The sequence below is a fragment of the Heterodontus francisci genome, chromosome 9 (assembly GCF_036365525.1).
Source record: "Heterodontus francisci isolate sHetFra1 chromosome 9, sHetFra1.hap1, whole genome shotgun sequence".
NCBI lineage: Eukaryota > Metazoa > Chordata > Chondrichthyes > Heterodontiformes > Heterodontidae > Heterodontus > Heterodontus francisci.
In genome coordinates, this window is record NC_090379.1 from 87,202,453 (window position 1) to 87,217,688 (window position 15,236).

The 15,236-nt window shown below is 42.9% G+C and overlaps 1 protein-coding gene across 3 annotated transcripts in view; it reads right to left on the minus strand.

Annotated features, from left to right (window-relative positions):
• Window positions 1-15,236, minus strand: part of fsip1 (fibrous sheath interacting protein 1) — a 607,920-nt gene that overhangs the window by 555,685 nt on the left and 36,999 nt on the right. For all 3 annotated transcript variants that reach the window (XM_068039424.1, XM_068039423.1, XM_068039425.1), the window contains 2 exons: window positions 14,380-14,455; window positions 4,504-4,587 (listed from right to left, as the gene is read on the minus strand). In XM_068039424.1, the coding sequence (XP_067895525.1) occupies window positions 4,504-4,587; window positions 14,380-14,455 (160 nt within the window). The remainder of the gene's footprint in view (window positions 1-4,503; window positions 4,588-14,379; window positions 14,456-15,236) is intronic.

The following is a 15,236-nucleotide window of genomic DNA, read 5'->3' on the forward strand; positions in this document are numbered from 1 at the left end:
GAACTCCCTCACCAACAGCACTCTGGGTACCTATACCACACTGACCACAGCAGTCCAAAGAGGTGGCTCACCACCACCTTCTCAATGCTATTAGGCATGGGGAACAAATGCCTTACCAGCGATGCTCACATCCCACAAAATGAAAAGTAAAAAAAAAAATCACAGGAGCAGCTCAAACATGATAAAGATAAAGAAAGTACTGATTATATGGGCTTGTGCTACTGAAGAATAAAAGCAAAAGTCTCAAGATATAGGCAATATGACTTTAAGGAGTAACTGGGAAATACATCTACAGTGTATAGAATTCGCCACTTTTTGAAAGTACAAGCACTAGAAAAAAGTATTTCTTGTATTATTTCTATCCTATACAGAACATGTGTGCACAATATAGAATATCATCCCTCTATTCTAAGCTACAGGGAAAAATTATTTGTTTGACCTTAATCATTATTATCTAAAAGTTGTGCAGACTAGTGAACCTCATTAGTACAGCTCATTGCACCCCAGAGAGTCAAGACTATCAATCTGTTGCAGCATTATGATTGCAGCACTTGACATAAATTGCAAGCACAAAGCCAGACTTTCATGCGCAAAGCAGCAATACAAGACCTACACTGAATGTTCTGAATGAATACAGTAATTATGGAAAAGGACAAAGATAGAATAGGAAGTGAAAGTTCTAAATTGGGGTAAGGCCAATTTTACTAAGCTGAGGAGTGATTTAGCAAAAGTGGACTGGAAATAGCTACTTGAAGGTAAATCAGTGTTAAAGCAGTGGGAAGCATTCAAAGGGGAGATTCAAGGGGTTGAGAGTAAACATGTTCCTACAAAGATAAAGGGTGGGACGGCCAAATCCCGAGCCCTCTGGATGTCAAGGAGCATACAGGGTGAGACAAGGCAGAAAAGGAAAGCTTATGTCAGACATCGAGAACTCAATACTGCAGAAAGCAGAGAGGATTATAGAAAGTGCAGGGGTGAAATCAAAAAAGAAATTAGGAAAACAAAGAAAGGGCATGAAAGAGTATTGGCAAGTAAAACCAAGGAGAACCCAAAGATGTTTTATCAATACATTAAGAGTAAGAGGATAACTAAGGAAAGAGCAGGGCCCATAAAAGACCAAAAAGGAAACCTATGTGTAGAGACAGAAGATGTGGATATGGTTCTTAATGAATGCACAGTGGCGCAGTGGTTAGCACCGCAGCCTCACAGCTCCAGCGACCCGGGTTCGATTCTGGGTACTGCCTGTGCGGAATTTGCAAGTTCTCCCTGTGACCGCGTGGGTTTTCGCCGGGTGCTCTGATTTCCTCCCACAGCCAAAGACTTGCAGGTGATAGGTAAATTGGCCGTTGTAAATTGTCCCTAGTGTAGGTAGGTGATAGGGAATATGGGATTACTGTAGGGTTAGTATAAATGGGTGGTTGTTGGTCGGCACAGACTCGGTGGGCCGAAGGGCCTGTTTCAGTGCTGTATCTCTAAATAAATAAAAATAAATAAATATTGTATCTACCTTCACAAAAGAGGACGATGCAGGCATCATAGTTAATGAGGAAGAGTGTGAAATATTGCATGTGATAAACATAGGGAGAGAGGAACTATTAAGGGGATTAGCATCTTTGAAAGTGGATAAATCACCAGGGCCAGACGAAATGTACCCCAGGCTATTAGAAGAAGCCAGGGAAGAAATACCGGATGCTCTGACCATCATTTTCCAATCCCCACTGAATACAGGTGTGGTGTCAGAGGATTGGAGGTCTGCTAAAGCTGTACCTTTGTTCAAAAAGGGAGCAGGGGATAGACCAATTAATTACAGGCCAATCAGTCTAACTCCAGTAGTGGGTAAATTATTGGAATCAATCCTGAGAGACAGGATAAACTGTCATTTAAAAAGGCACAGAGTAAAATCAAGGACAGTCAGCATGGATTTGTTAAGGGAAGAGCGTGTCTGACCAACCTGATTGAGATTTCTGAGGAGGTAACCAGGGGAATTGATGTGGGTAGTGCAGTTGATGTGGTCTACATAGATTTTAGCAAGGCTTTTCACAAGATCACACGTGGCAGACTGGTTAAAAAAATAAAAGCAGATAGGATCCGGGGGAATATAGCAAACTGGATACAAAATTGGCTCAGTGACAGGAAACAAAGGGTAATGGTTGATGGGTGTTTTTGCGACTGGAAGGCTGTTTCCAGTGGGGTTCCGCAGGGTTCAGTGCTAGGTCCCCTGTTTTTTGTGGTATATATTAATGCTTTGGACTTAAATGTAGGGAAATGATCAAAAAGTTTGCAAATGACACAAAAATTGGTCGCGTGGTTGATAATGAGGAGGGAAGCTGTAGACTGCAGGAAGATATCAATGGACTGGTCAGGAAAGTGGCAAATGGAATTCAACCCAGAAAAGTTCACGGTGATGCATTTGGGGAGGTCAAACAAGACAAAGGAATTCACAATAAATGGGAGGATACCGAGAGGTGGAGAGGAAATGAGGGACCTTGAGGTGTATGTGGGGAGGCAGTGGCATAGTGGTATTGTCACTGGACTAGTAACCCAGAGACCCAGGGTACTGCTCTGGGGACATGGGTTCAAATCCCACCACAGCAGAAGGTGGAATTTGAATTCAATTAATAAATCTGGAATTAAAAGCTAGTCTAATGATGGCTATGAAACCAATGTCAATTATTGTAAAAACCCATCTGATTGTTCCAGCATTTCTTGTTTTTATTTCTGATTCACTAATGTCCTTTAGGGAAGGAAATCTGCTGTCCTTACCTGGTCTGGCCTACATGTGACTCCAGAACCACAACAATGTGGTTGACTCTTACATGCCTTCTGAAATGGCCTAGCAAGCCACTCAAGAAGCTCGACACCATCCAGGACAAAGCAGCCAGCTTGATTGTCACCCCATTCACAAACATTCACTCCCTCCACCACTGACGCACAGTGGCAGCAGTGTGAACCATCTACAAGCTGCACTGCAGCAACGTACCAAGGCTCCTGAGAGAGCAACTTCAAAACCCACGACCTCTACCAACTAGAAGGACAAGAGCAGCAAATGCATGGGATCACCACCACCTGCAAGTTCCCCTCCAAGTCACACACCATCCTGATTTGGAACTATATCGCCGTTCCTTCACTATTGCTGGGTCAAAATCCTGGAGCTCCCTTCCTAACAGTACTGTGGGTGTACCTACCTCACATGGACAGCAGTGGTTCAAGAAGGCAGCTCACCACCACCTTCTCAAGGACAATGAGGGATGGGCAATAAATGCTGGCCTAGCCAGCGACGCCCACATCCCATGAATGAATTTTTTAAAAATGTCCACAGATCCCTGAAGGTAGCAGGACAAGTCGATAAGGTGGTTGAGGAGGTATATGGAATATTTTCCTTTATTAGCTGAGGCATAGAATATAAGAGCAAGGAGGTCATGCTGGAGCTATATAAAACACTCATTAGGCCACAACTTGAGTACTGCGTGCAGTTCTGGTCACCTCATTACAGAAAGGAAGTAATTGCACTGGAGAGGGTACAGAAAAGATTGACGAGGATATTGCCAAGACTGGAAAATTGCAGCTATGAGGAAAGATTGGGGTTGTTTTCCTTGGAACAGAGGAGGCTGAGGGGAGATTTGATTGAGGTGTACAGGGTTGTGAGGGGCCTGAATAGAGTGCATGTGAAGGACCTATTTCACTTAGCAGAGGTGTCAGTGACTCGGGGGCATAGATTTAAAGTGATTGGTAGAAGGATTAAAGGGGAGATGAGGAAAACTTTTTTCACTTAGCGGGTGGTGGGGGCCCATCCCACCCAATTATATGCTCTCCCTACCTCCAACGTTACCACTGGAGAGAACATAAAAGTCCTCCCATTATCTTGCCAATGTGACAAGCCTTCACAAGGTTACACATTTTCAAACTTCTGAAAAAGTTGTGGACTTGATCTTTTCAGCATCAAAACAATACATCATTATCTTCAACTTGTGCAATTCTGATTCTCCACTGCACTGATGCAGTGACTGCTTGCATCTTAAAATGCTGCATTACTGTCTTGAAGATGGTAGTATCCCCAAGAGAACTTATGCACTTCTGAACCAACTACTTCCTGAGTCAAAGCAGAGAGTGCTACCAACTGAGAACTGAGCAAAAGTGGAGTCCAGGGTTGGAAGTGTGGGTGTGTAGTTGGAGAAAGCATGGCAGCTGAGTGTATGAAGTGGGCAAGGAGAGAGAAGGCTTAGCAGCAGAGTAGAAATGGATCAGGGATAAACCAAAAAGGACCCAGATTTCAATGATGCTGAAACATAATCAAAATATAAATATATTCTTTGCTAAAAATTGAGCAAGTTATTAGCAATAAAAAGCCTACCCATTTATGGTAACTTGAGGTTGTTGCTTTTTTACCTTTATTAAAATCACAGATAGATTTTGGTTATATTCACATTTGTCATCGAACATAAGAGTTAATGTTGAAAGGGTCCCATATCATAAGAAGGTTTTGTACAATTGCCAAATTCTTACCTTGATCGCTTTCATTGTTATTTCTTTCATATTCCTCCATAGGAAGCTGGGTGTGGAATATAGATGTCACCACCAGATCTTCACCTGATGTAGGTAAAGCAAAATGAAAGGTCAGGTGAGCATGGTCGGAGCTGAATATTTTAGAATATAATTTTAGAAATTATATAGTAATACACCAGTGTGGATTCACTTTGTTACGGGTTGCATTTTGTGTTCTGCATTTCAACTACAAAGCAATCATGAGCCAAAAGATCACTGTTCATAATCTTTCCAACTACTAATCCATTCTGGCAGAATACAGATGCAATGGATCTGCTTTAATCATGTTTAAACCACCATCAAAAATTCTGAAATATTTGAAGAAAAACAAACACTTATCACAAATTGCATGTTCCCAAAAATTGTAACATAATTATATGTTGTCAAAGAACAAGTAGCATAAACACTGGCATGGACCTGTTGGGCCAAATGGAACGTTTCTGCAATGTAAAGTTTAAAGTAAAATGTTTGGTGAAATGTGCCTGTATTTAAACAAGTACTGTAGCATCATGCCTGATTGGACTGGACCAATCATATTACATTAAGAAAATGCTGTGGCATACAGCTGCTACGACATTTTCTCACCTGTCCCACTTTATATCCAAATACAAACTAGCACGGAATCAACACACATTACTTTTGGCAACTGGGGGAAAAAAATTAACTCATCCATAAACTCCCACTTCCCAGCTTCCAACTCTTCTGCTAATCACCACACTCATGCAAAGGCAATTGCCTTGCTCCAGGCACACCCTTCCCTGCTAGTTGACCAATTCATGGCTCTGTATACCAGGACAACTCCAGCTCAGCATCACGAGGGAAAATGTACGTGCAGCAGATCAAAGACATGAGCACAATAATGCCTCCATTCCTTTCCACCCTCTGTTGTCAGATTCTGATTGTTCCAACTCTCCCATTCACTCCCTTCCATGGCTCTCCACTGTCAGGTGAGATGGCTCCCTGCTCTTTTAACGGTTCTCAGTGTTATGGTTCTGATGCCAGTTCTGTTCCTTTAGTAGAGATGGGCCAAGACTGAGGAAGGTGAGTCCAGGTCCATCAGAACTCTGCGATTATAGCTTGAGCGAGGCCTGCTTCTAACCATCAAAGCAGCACGTATCCTGTCCTTCACGTTATGGTCAGGAAAGTAATACTATTCAGATTTATGGAGATGGCCACCTTCCCCAGGAAATTAAAATCAGGTATAAAGGAAAACTACAAAAACAGAAACAGAAAATGCTTGAAATATTCAGCAGGTCAGGCAGCATCTGAGGAGAGAAAAACAGAGTTAATGTTTCAGGTGACAACATTTCCAGCATTTTCTGCTTTTGTTTCAGATTTCCAGGATCCACAGTATTTTGCTTTTGTACAAAAAAATCTTCATGATCATAAACTGGAAAAAGAGAGAAAAATCTGGAAACAAAATCAGAAACTAGAGAATTACAAGAACAAAACATTATGTATTTAGACAGTGCCAATGGAACTTCACAATGAAGATGGTTAGGGAAAATGGATGCCGGATTATAGAGGAAGAGATTAGGAGATCAAAAAAAAGATGGATTTTGAGTGTCTTTTTAAAAACGTACAATAAGAAATGGAAAGGCAGAATTCCGGTGTAGAGTACCAAGGCTGCTTAAGGCTCTGCCATCACTGGTGGGAAGAAGGGCGAATCCTCAAAGTTTCAGAGAACCAATGGGTGCAGAATGGGGTAGAAGGCTGGAGGAGATTACAAAGAAAGTGTAAGATCAGGCCATGGAGAGAGTTGGAGACGAGGTCTTGAAATTTCATGCACAGGGAACTTTGGATCAAGCAAGGACAGGTTAATCGGCAAGTAGGGTTTAGTGTGGGACAGGGTATGAATGAGTTTTAGGCAAATTTAGAGTTTATGGAGAATAGAGAAAGGGAGGCTGGCAAGGACGGCAATAATTGAGAGTAGATGTAACAGTGTAAGAGGCAGAGGTAAATAGATGTAGATGTAGGTAGATAGAGGTAGACAGATAGATGAGAGCTTCAATGGCATGGTGACTGAGATAGAGTTGGAGGAAGGGAATGTCTTGGAATTGAAAATAAGGAGTCTTACTGATTAACAGAATGTACTGTTTGAAACTTAGCTCTGAGGTAAACAAGAAACCAATGTTTCACATGGTCTGATACAGCCTAAGCAACTAACCAGGAAAGCAACTGGAGTCAGTAGCAAGAGAATGAAGTTTGTGGCTGAGGGTAATAATGATGCATTAAATCTTATTGATGTTCAGTTGTGGGAAGGTGCGACACATTTTTAATGATGTCAGATAAATAGTCTGACAGCATATACAAACATACGAATTAGGAGCAAGAGTAGGCCACTCGGCCCCTCGAGTCTGCTCCACCATTCAGTAAGGTCATGGCTGATCTGACTGTAACCTCGACTCCACATTCCCGCCCACCACTGGTAACCTTTCACCTCCTTGCTCATCAAGAATCTATCTACCTCTGCCTTAAAAATATTTAAAGACTCTGCTTCCACTGCCTTTTGAGGAAGAGTTCCAAAGACTCACAAACCTCTGACAGAAAAAAATTCTCCTCATCTCTGTCTTAAACAGGAGACTCCTTATTTTTAAATAGTGACCCCTAGTTCTAGATTCTCATGCAAAGGGAAACATCCTTTCCACATACACCTGTCAAGACCCCTCAGGATCTTATATGTCTCAATCAAGTCGCCTCTTACTCTCCTAAACTCCAATGAATACAAGCCTAGCCTGTCTAACTTTCCTCATAAGACAACCCGCTCATTCCAGATATTAGTCCAATAAACCTTTTCTGAACTGCTTCCAGCGCATTTATATCCTTCCTTAAACAGGAGACCAAAACTGCACACAGTACTCCAGATGTGGTATCACCAATGTCCTGCATAACTGAAGCATAACCTCCCTACAATTCCCCTCACAATAAACAATAACATTCTATTAGCTTTCCTAATTACTTACTGAACCTGCATACTAACCTTTTGCAATTCTTACACGAGGGCACCCAGATCCCTCTGTATCTCACAGCCCTGCAATCTCTCACCATTTAGATAATATGCTTCTTTTTTATTCTTCCTGCCAAAATGGAGAATTTCACATTTCCCCACATTATACTCAATTTGCCAGATCTTTGCCCACTCACTTAATCTATCTATATCCCTCTGTAGCCTCCTTATGTCCTCTTCACAACTTACTTTCCGAACAATCTTTGTTTCACCAGCAAATTTAGCAACTGGTCCAGTCATCCAAGTCATTGATATAAACAAAGTGATTACTGACAACGCAGCTGGCAGCTTAAGTCATCCAACTGCGCCAACCTGTGCACATGCACAGATTGGTTCCTACCCTCTGCACATGCGCCAACCAGTCCTGGCACTGCAGAACACAGCGCATGCGCAGATGATGTCATTGCGTAACGCGGGCAGATGGGGTTGGCGCATGTGCAGATGATGTCATCGCAACGCGGGCAGATGGTGGGGAGATCCCAGTCGGAGAGAGGAGGCGGAGAGAGGGGGTCTGGGGAGAGGGGGGGGTGGGATCCCACTCCATCCCCTCCCGGGCCCCCTCCCTCCCCGCTCCCTCCCCTCCCGCTTGCTCCCTCCCCTCCCCAGCCTGCCCGCTCCCTCCCCCCCCTCCGGCCAGTGTGTGCTGCCATGTGTTTAGGTTGCCATCGTGTGATTATTTGAGCAGCGCCATCTTTAATCCTGGCAGCTGCCTGATGTCGCAGACTGTGGCGTTTTAGTGGCACAGGCTGCATTTGTGCATGTGCCTTTGCAGCGCCACCTAGTGGTGGCGTTGTCAGCAAACACAGCCTTATATAAATTGTAATTAGTTGAGAGCCCAGCACTGAGCCCAGCGGCACACCACTCGTTACATCTTGCCAACCTGAAAATGACCCATTTATGCCTATTGTGTTTCCTGTTAGCTAGCTAATCTTCTTTCCATGCCAATATGTTACTCTGTTCACTATGAGCTTTTATTTTCCACAATAACCTTTGAGGTGGCACCTTATCATTCTAATCCTTATCTGGAAACCTAAGTACAGTACATCCACCGGTTCCCCTTTATTCACAGCACATGTTACTTCTTCAAAGAACTCCAATAAATTGATTAGATATGATTTCCCTTTCACAGAACCATGCTGACTCTGCCTGATTACCTTGCATTTTTCTAAGTGCCTTGCTATAATGGCCGGAATTTTATGGTGGACGGACGGGAGCTGGCCTCTGATGTAAAAGTCGGTGGTGAACCCTCTTCCACCTCACCTGGGGATCTGTTCCATATTTTTTCTGGTTCCCAGGTTTTAATTGTTCCGAGGTGGGACTTCCACCTGCTTGAGGGAGGAAGTCCCGCCTCATTGAGCTGCCAGCCAATCAGCAGGCTGGCAGCTCTTAGTCCCAGCAGCGCCACCGGGAGCGGTGGCCACTGCTGGGACTGCAGCCCAGCCTGCACAGAAGATGCCTGGGAGCCAGGAAGGCAGGTCAGTTTTGGTTGCCTCGCCGGGGGTAATTGGTCAGGTCCCAGCGAGGCAAGGGTGGCAATTTGGGGGCGGGGGGAGGGGGACATGTTGGGTCTTGGGGGTGGTTGGGGTAGCAGGGGCAGCCCTCCATATCGGGCACCCTCTGCCCGATAAGCAGGACCCGACCCCCAAGACGATCGGAAGCCGCCTGCTTTTCCCAGGTGGCTTTCCCCGGCTCCAGGACACCCGCTTGTCACGCGTAAAATCCACGTGGAGGCGGGCGAAGGCCCTTAAGTAGCCACTTAAGGGCCTTGACTGGCCTGGGGTGGACGGGCCATTCCCCCCCCACCGCCCTACTTAAAGGGGGGGTGGGGGCGGAGGCGGGAGCAGGTTGTGAAAGTCTCCCAGAACCTCCCACTCCATTTCATGGCACACCCCACCCCCGGCCACCATCCGGCTTCTTGGGGCAGCGTAAAATTCCGGCCAATGTCTTTAATAATAGCTTCTAACATTTTCTCTATTACAGATGCGAAGTTAACTGGCCTGTAGTTTCCTGCTTTCTGTCTCCCTCCCTTTTTGAATAAAGGAGTTACACTGGTTATTTTGCAATCTAATGGAACATTCCCCAAATCTAAGGAATTTTGGAAAATTAAAACCAACGCATCAACTATCTCACTAGCTACCTCTTTTCGGACCCGAGGATGAAGTCCATTAGGACCCAGGGACTTGTCAGCCCACAGCTCCAACAATTTGTTCAATAGCACATCCCTGATGATTGTAATTTTCCTGAGTTCCTCCCTCCCTTCCACTTCCTGATTTACAGCTACTTCTGGAATGTTACTTGTATCCTCTATTGTGAAGACCGTTTCAAAATGCCTGTTCAATTCATCTGCCATCTCTTTATTTTCCTTATTAATTCCCCAGACTCACTTTCAAAACGACCAATGCTCACTTTGTTAACTCTTTTCTTTTAAAAATATCTATAGAAACTCTTACTATTTGTTTTTACATTTCTAGCTAGCTTTCTCTCGTACTCTAATTTTACCATCCTGATCAATCTTTCAGTCATTCTTTGCTATTATTTATATTCTGTCCAATCATCTGACCTTCCACCCATCTTTGTGCAATTATATGCTTTTTCTTTAAGTTTGATACTACCTTTAACTTTTTTAGTTAACCCCGGATAGTGGGTCCTTCCCATGGAATTTTTCTTTCTCGTTGGAATGTATCTATTCTGCATATTCTGAAATATCCCCTCAAATGTCTGCCACTGCATCTCTATCGACCTATCCCTTAACCTAATTTGCCAGTTCACTTTAGCTAGCTCTGCTTTCATGCCCTCATAATTGCCCCTATTTTAGTTTAAAATACTAGTCTTAGACCCACTTTTCTCTCCCTCAAACTAAATGTAAAATTCAATCATATTATGATCGCTGCTACCTCGGGGCATCTTCGCGAGGAGGTCATCAATTAATTCTATCTTGTTGCACAATAACAGGTCTAATATATCCTGCTTTCTGGTTGGCTCCAGAACCTGCTGTTCTAAGAAACTATCCCAAAAACATTGTGAACTGATCTAGGCTACCTTTGCCCATCTGATTTTTCCAGTCTATATGTAGATTAAAATCCCCTATGATTCTCACTGTACCTTTCTGACAAGCTCCCATTATTTCTTCCTTGATACTCTGTCCTACTGTGTGGTTACTATTAGGAGGCCTGTACACCACTCCCACGAGTGACTTCTTGCCTTTATCATTTCTCATCTCTACCCAAATTGCTTCTACATCCTGGTTTCCTGAATTTAGGTCATCCCTCTCTAATGTGTTAATACCATCATTAATTAACAGAGCCACCACTCCACCTTTTCCTAGCTTCCTGTCCTTCCTAAATGTCATGTACTCTTTAATATTCAGGTCCCAATCTATGTCATCCTGCAGCCATGTTTCTGTAATGGCTATCGGATCGTACTTATTTATTTCTATTTGTGCTATCAGTTCATCTGTTTTATTTTGAATCCTACGTGCATTCAGATACAGTGCCTTTAGTTTTGTCCTTTCATTATTTTTGTAATGTCTAGCCTTGACTGCTGACTTACTCTTAGATTTGTACTCTCTATCCCTTCCTGTCATGATCTGTTTATCTTTTCCTACATTAAAACCTTTCTCTCTTGCCTTGTCTCTACCCTTTGATTTACCACATCTTCCCAAATTTGATCCCTTGCCCCCACTACTTAGTTTAAAATCCTCTCTACTTCTCTAGTTATGCGGCTTGCTAGAACACCAGCCCCAGCACGGTTCAGGTGTAGACAATCCCAATGGTACAGCCCCACTTTCCCCAGTACTGCTGTCAGTGTCCCATGAACTAAAACCCACTTCGACCACACCAGTCTTTGAGCCATGCATTAATTTCTATAATCTTATTTGCTCTACGCCAATTTGCCCATGGCTCAGATAATAATTATTACCTTTGAGGGTCTGCTTCTTAATTTGGTGCCTAGCTCCTCACACTGACTATGCAGAACCTCCTTCCTTGTCCTGCCTATGTTGTTGGTACCTACATGGACTATGACAATTGGATTCTCCCCCTTCCACTGTAAGTTCCTCTCCAGCCCTGAGCCGATGTCCCGAACTCTGGCACCGGGCAGGCAACACAGCCTTCTGACTTTCGCTCTTTGCTGCAGAGAACAGTGTCAATCCCCCTCATGATACTGTCCCCTACTACCATTACATTCCTGTTTGCTTCCTCCACTTGAATGGCTTCCTGTACCACAGTGCTATGGTCAGTTAGTTCACCCATCCCACAGCCACCACTCTCACTCAAACAAGCTGACAAAACCTCAAACCTGTTGGACAATCACAAAGGCTGAGGCTCCTGCACTCCTGCCCTCTGGGTCCCCTTACCTGCCTCAGCTGCAGCCACACTCTCCTTTCTCTGATCAAATCAGATGACCCGATCCTAAGGGATGTGACCACCTCCTGGCACAAAGTATCCAGGTAACTTTCCCCCCTCCTGATGTGTCGCAATGTCTGCAACTTAGCCTCCAGCTCAATGACTCTGAGCCGAAGCTCCGCGAGCCTCAAACACTTACTGCAATGCATGCGCCCTGGATCACACTGGCATCCAGGAGCTCCCACATGCTGCAGCCATGACAAATCACCTGTCCTGCCAACCTTGTGTTTTAATTTGCTACCTTAATTATTTTATTTAATTATCTGTTTTCCTTTTTAATATATTTAATTAACCTTACCACCAGTTCCTGTACTATTTTAAACCTTAGGAATAGAATAGACCTTAACCACTTACCAGATACTCACTTAACAGCTAGCTTCTTCCCTGAACTCCCAGCACTCTGTTCAAGTCACACTCTAAATCCTCTCCTCTCCCACTTCTTCTCTCCAAATCTGAGCTTTGGGCACACTTTTTAAATCATCTCCTCGCCTGCTACTTCTCTCCGAGTCACCAGGTTGTGGTGCGCTTTTTAAATTCTCTCTTCTCCCACTGCTTCTCTCCAAATCTCCAAGCTTTTTGTGTGCTTTTTAAATCCTCCCTTCTCCCGCTGCTTCTCTCCCATAAACGCACATGGATATGAGTTCTACATCACCAGCATATATACGGAAATGATCCGAGGCTTGCAGATGATATTACCTAGTACCAGCATATAGATGACAGTGAAGGAACAGAGAATGGAAATCATTCATAGAATCATACAGTCTGTGCCAACTCTCAGAAAGAGCTACCAATTAGTACTAATCTGCTGCTCTTTCCCCATAGTGAGGCAAATTTTTCTTTTCAATAAGAGATCCAATTTCCTTTTAAAAATTATTATTGAATCTGTGTTCACCAACCTTCCAGAGAATGCATTCCAAATCATAGCAACTCACTGAGTGAAAAAAATTCTCATCTCTCTCCACCCCCACCCCCACCAAGGTTTTTTGCCAATTATTTTAAATGTGTCTTCTGGTTACTGACCCTCCTGCCAATAGAAACAGTTTCTCCCCATGAACTCTGTCAAAATACCTCATAATTTTAAATATCTCTATTAATTTTTCCCTTAATCATCTCTGTTCTAAAGGAGAAAAATCCCATCTTCTCTAGTCTTTCCAGATAACTGAAACCACACATTCCTAGTACCACTCTAGTAAATCTCCTCGGTATATTCTCCAAGGGCTTGATGTCCTTTCTAAAGTCTGGTGCCCAGAATTGGATGCAATAGTCTATCGGAGGTCTAACCAGTGATTTATAAAGATTTCGCATAACTTCCTTGCTTTTGTAATATATTCCTCTAATTATAAAGCCAGGGCTCCCATATATTTTTTTGGCAGTTTGAGTTTTGCTTAACTGCCTGGTAGTCAGACATGAATTTCCCAGAATTTTGCAAAAACTGGCTTCAGGTTTCTTCCCTCTCCCAGAAGATTGCATTGCTAAGGGATGGTCAATTTGTACATGGCTGTACCATGTTTGGTTGGGAAGCCTAGATGGACTGGATGGTATTTTTGTGTTCTTCTATGTGTGAGTTCATGAGCACAGGCAACCCCAATTTGCTGAACTAAAGGACAGTGTTTCACTGTGCTACAGTGACTCCTGTAAAGATTTTCAGATTACAAGTTTGCTTCAAACTACAGTTTCAACTTTATTTATGTTAAACAATTAAAAATATCTCATCCCCGATGGAGAAGCAAGTTTTGATGACTGTTTTATGTTGAATTAGCAGATATCAGTCAGGGCAACAATAGAGATGCTTCAGTTGGTTCCAATACCTTTGATTGAAAGCAGATGGCAGAAGGATGGAGAGAAGAAAGGCCAGGGTTCCAACATATGATTACCATCCAGCAGCTTTTGTTGAATGTAACATATGTAGGAACTGAAAGATTAAAAATGATTAAAATCCATCTAATTCACTTTCTACCATCCTGGTACTTGCGTGATACAATGATAATGGAGTTATTGACTGATCATAGAAATCAATCTCCAACAATTACTCTACAACAAATCTAGTCATGATGCGAGGAAGAGCTCAAATCAGTACTAACTGCTTCCACCCCAGAGAGCATGTTCCATAGATTGACCACTCGCTAATGAAAATATGGTTTCTGAAGATTCATTTTGAACTTACTGCCCACCCACCCCCCCCCACCCCCGGCATGAGTGGACTGCAGCCAGGGCAGGGGGTAAGGGTTATGTCAATTTGTCATTAGATGCTAAGTTGTTCTAAACATGAAAAAGCATCAAATATTTTCCAATGTATGGCATCCCTACTTAACCCGTGCTTTAATGTCAAAGACTTGGCGGTAGAATGCAGCATAGTTACAATAATTCCATTAGTTTCTTCACATTATTTTATACAATTAACTAGCATCAGATTTTCTTCCCACTCACCATTTCCAGCTGGTGTTAAAGCTAGAAATCTTTTTGTATTTTCTACCACCTCAGGGCACTCCACCAATTCCTCACTCTGAAACAAAGAAAATGATACTTAATTTTTCACCGACTGGAATTCTGATTTTAACATACAATTTCACTGTTAAACAAGACATTATGCAATTCTAAATGTAAGTGAAGTGTTCTCATATCCGTTTTATCAATCATGGTTCTTATTTCTTTCAACAAAATTCTACTGTTCTTCTCCTCTGATCACAGATCCTCAAAGAGTATCCCTTCCAAAATCAGAGACAGTTACAAAGACTATAATCACCTCTAGTATTCTTGTTTCAATACTGGCATCATTGATAATACTGCATTGAAAGAACCACCAAGTTTGACAACAACAATTCGCATGCATACAAGACCTTCAATGTGGAAAAAGGTCCCAAGACATTTTACAGAGGCATCATCAGACAAAAATGAACACTGAGCAAAAGGAGGAGATATTCAGAAGTGTAACCAAAAGCTTGATCAAAAAGGTGAGGTTTATGGAGTTTAAGGGATTTTAAAGACAGTTTGAATGATTTTAATTATCACATACAATTGATATTGAAACACCCCACAACCATTTCTACTGAGGTAACTATTCTAACTAATTTAAAATTAACAGCTCCAGGCCACGGGGATCACAATGCATGGTTAAGCCTTGCCCTTTGCTTCCAATGCAGACAGACTTAGCATTGAGTGGCTGCATGCCTGAACAAGAGGAGCTATATCAAAGAGACTGGCACGAGTTGAAGCTACCTTACACTTTAAAAAAAAATTTCATGGGATGTAGGCATCGCTGGCAAGGCCAGCATTTGTTGCCCATC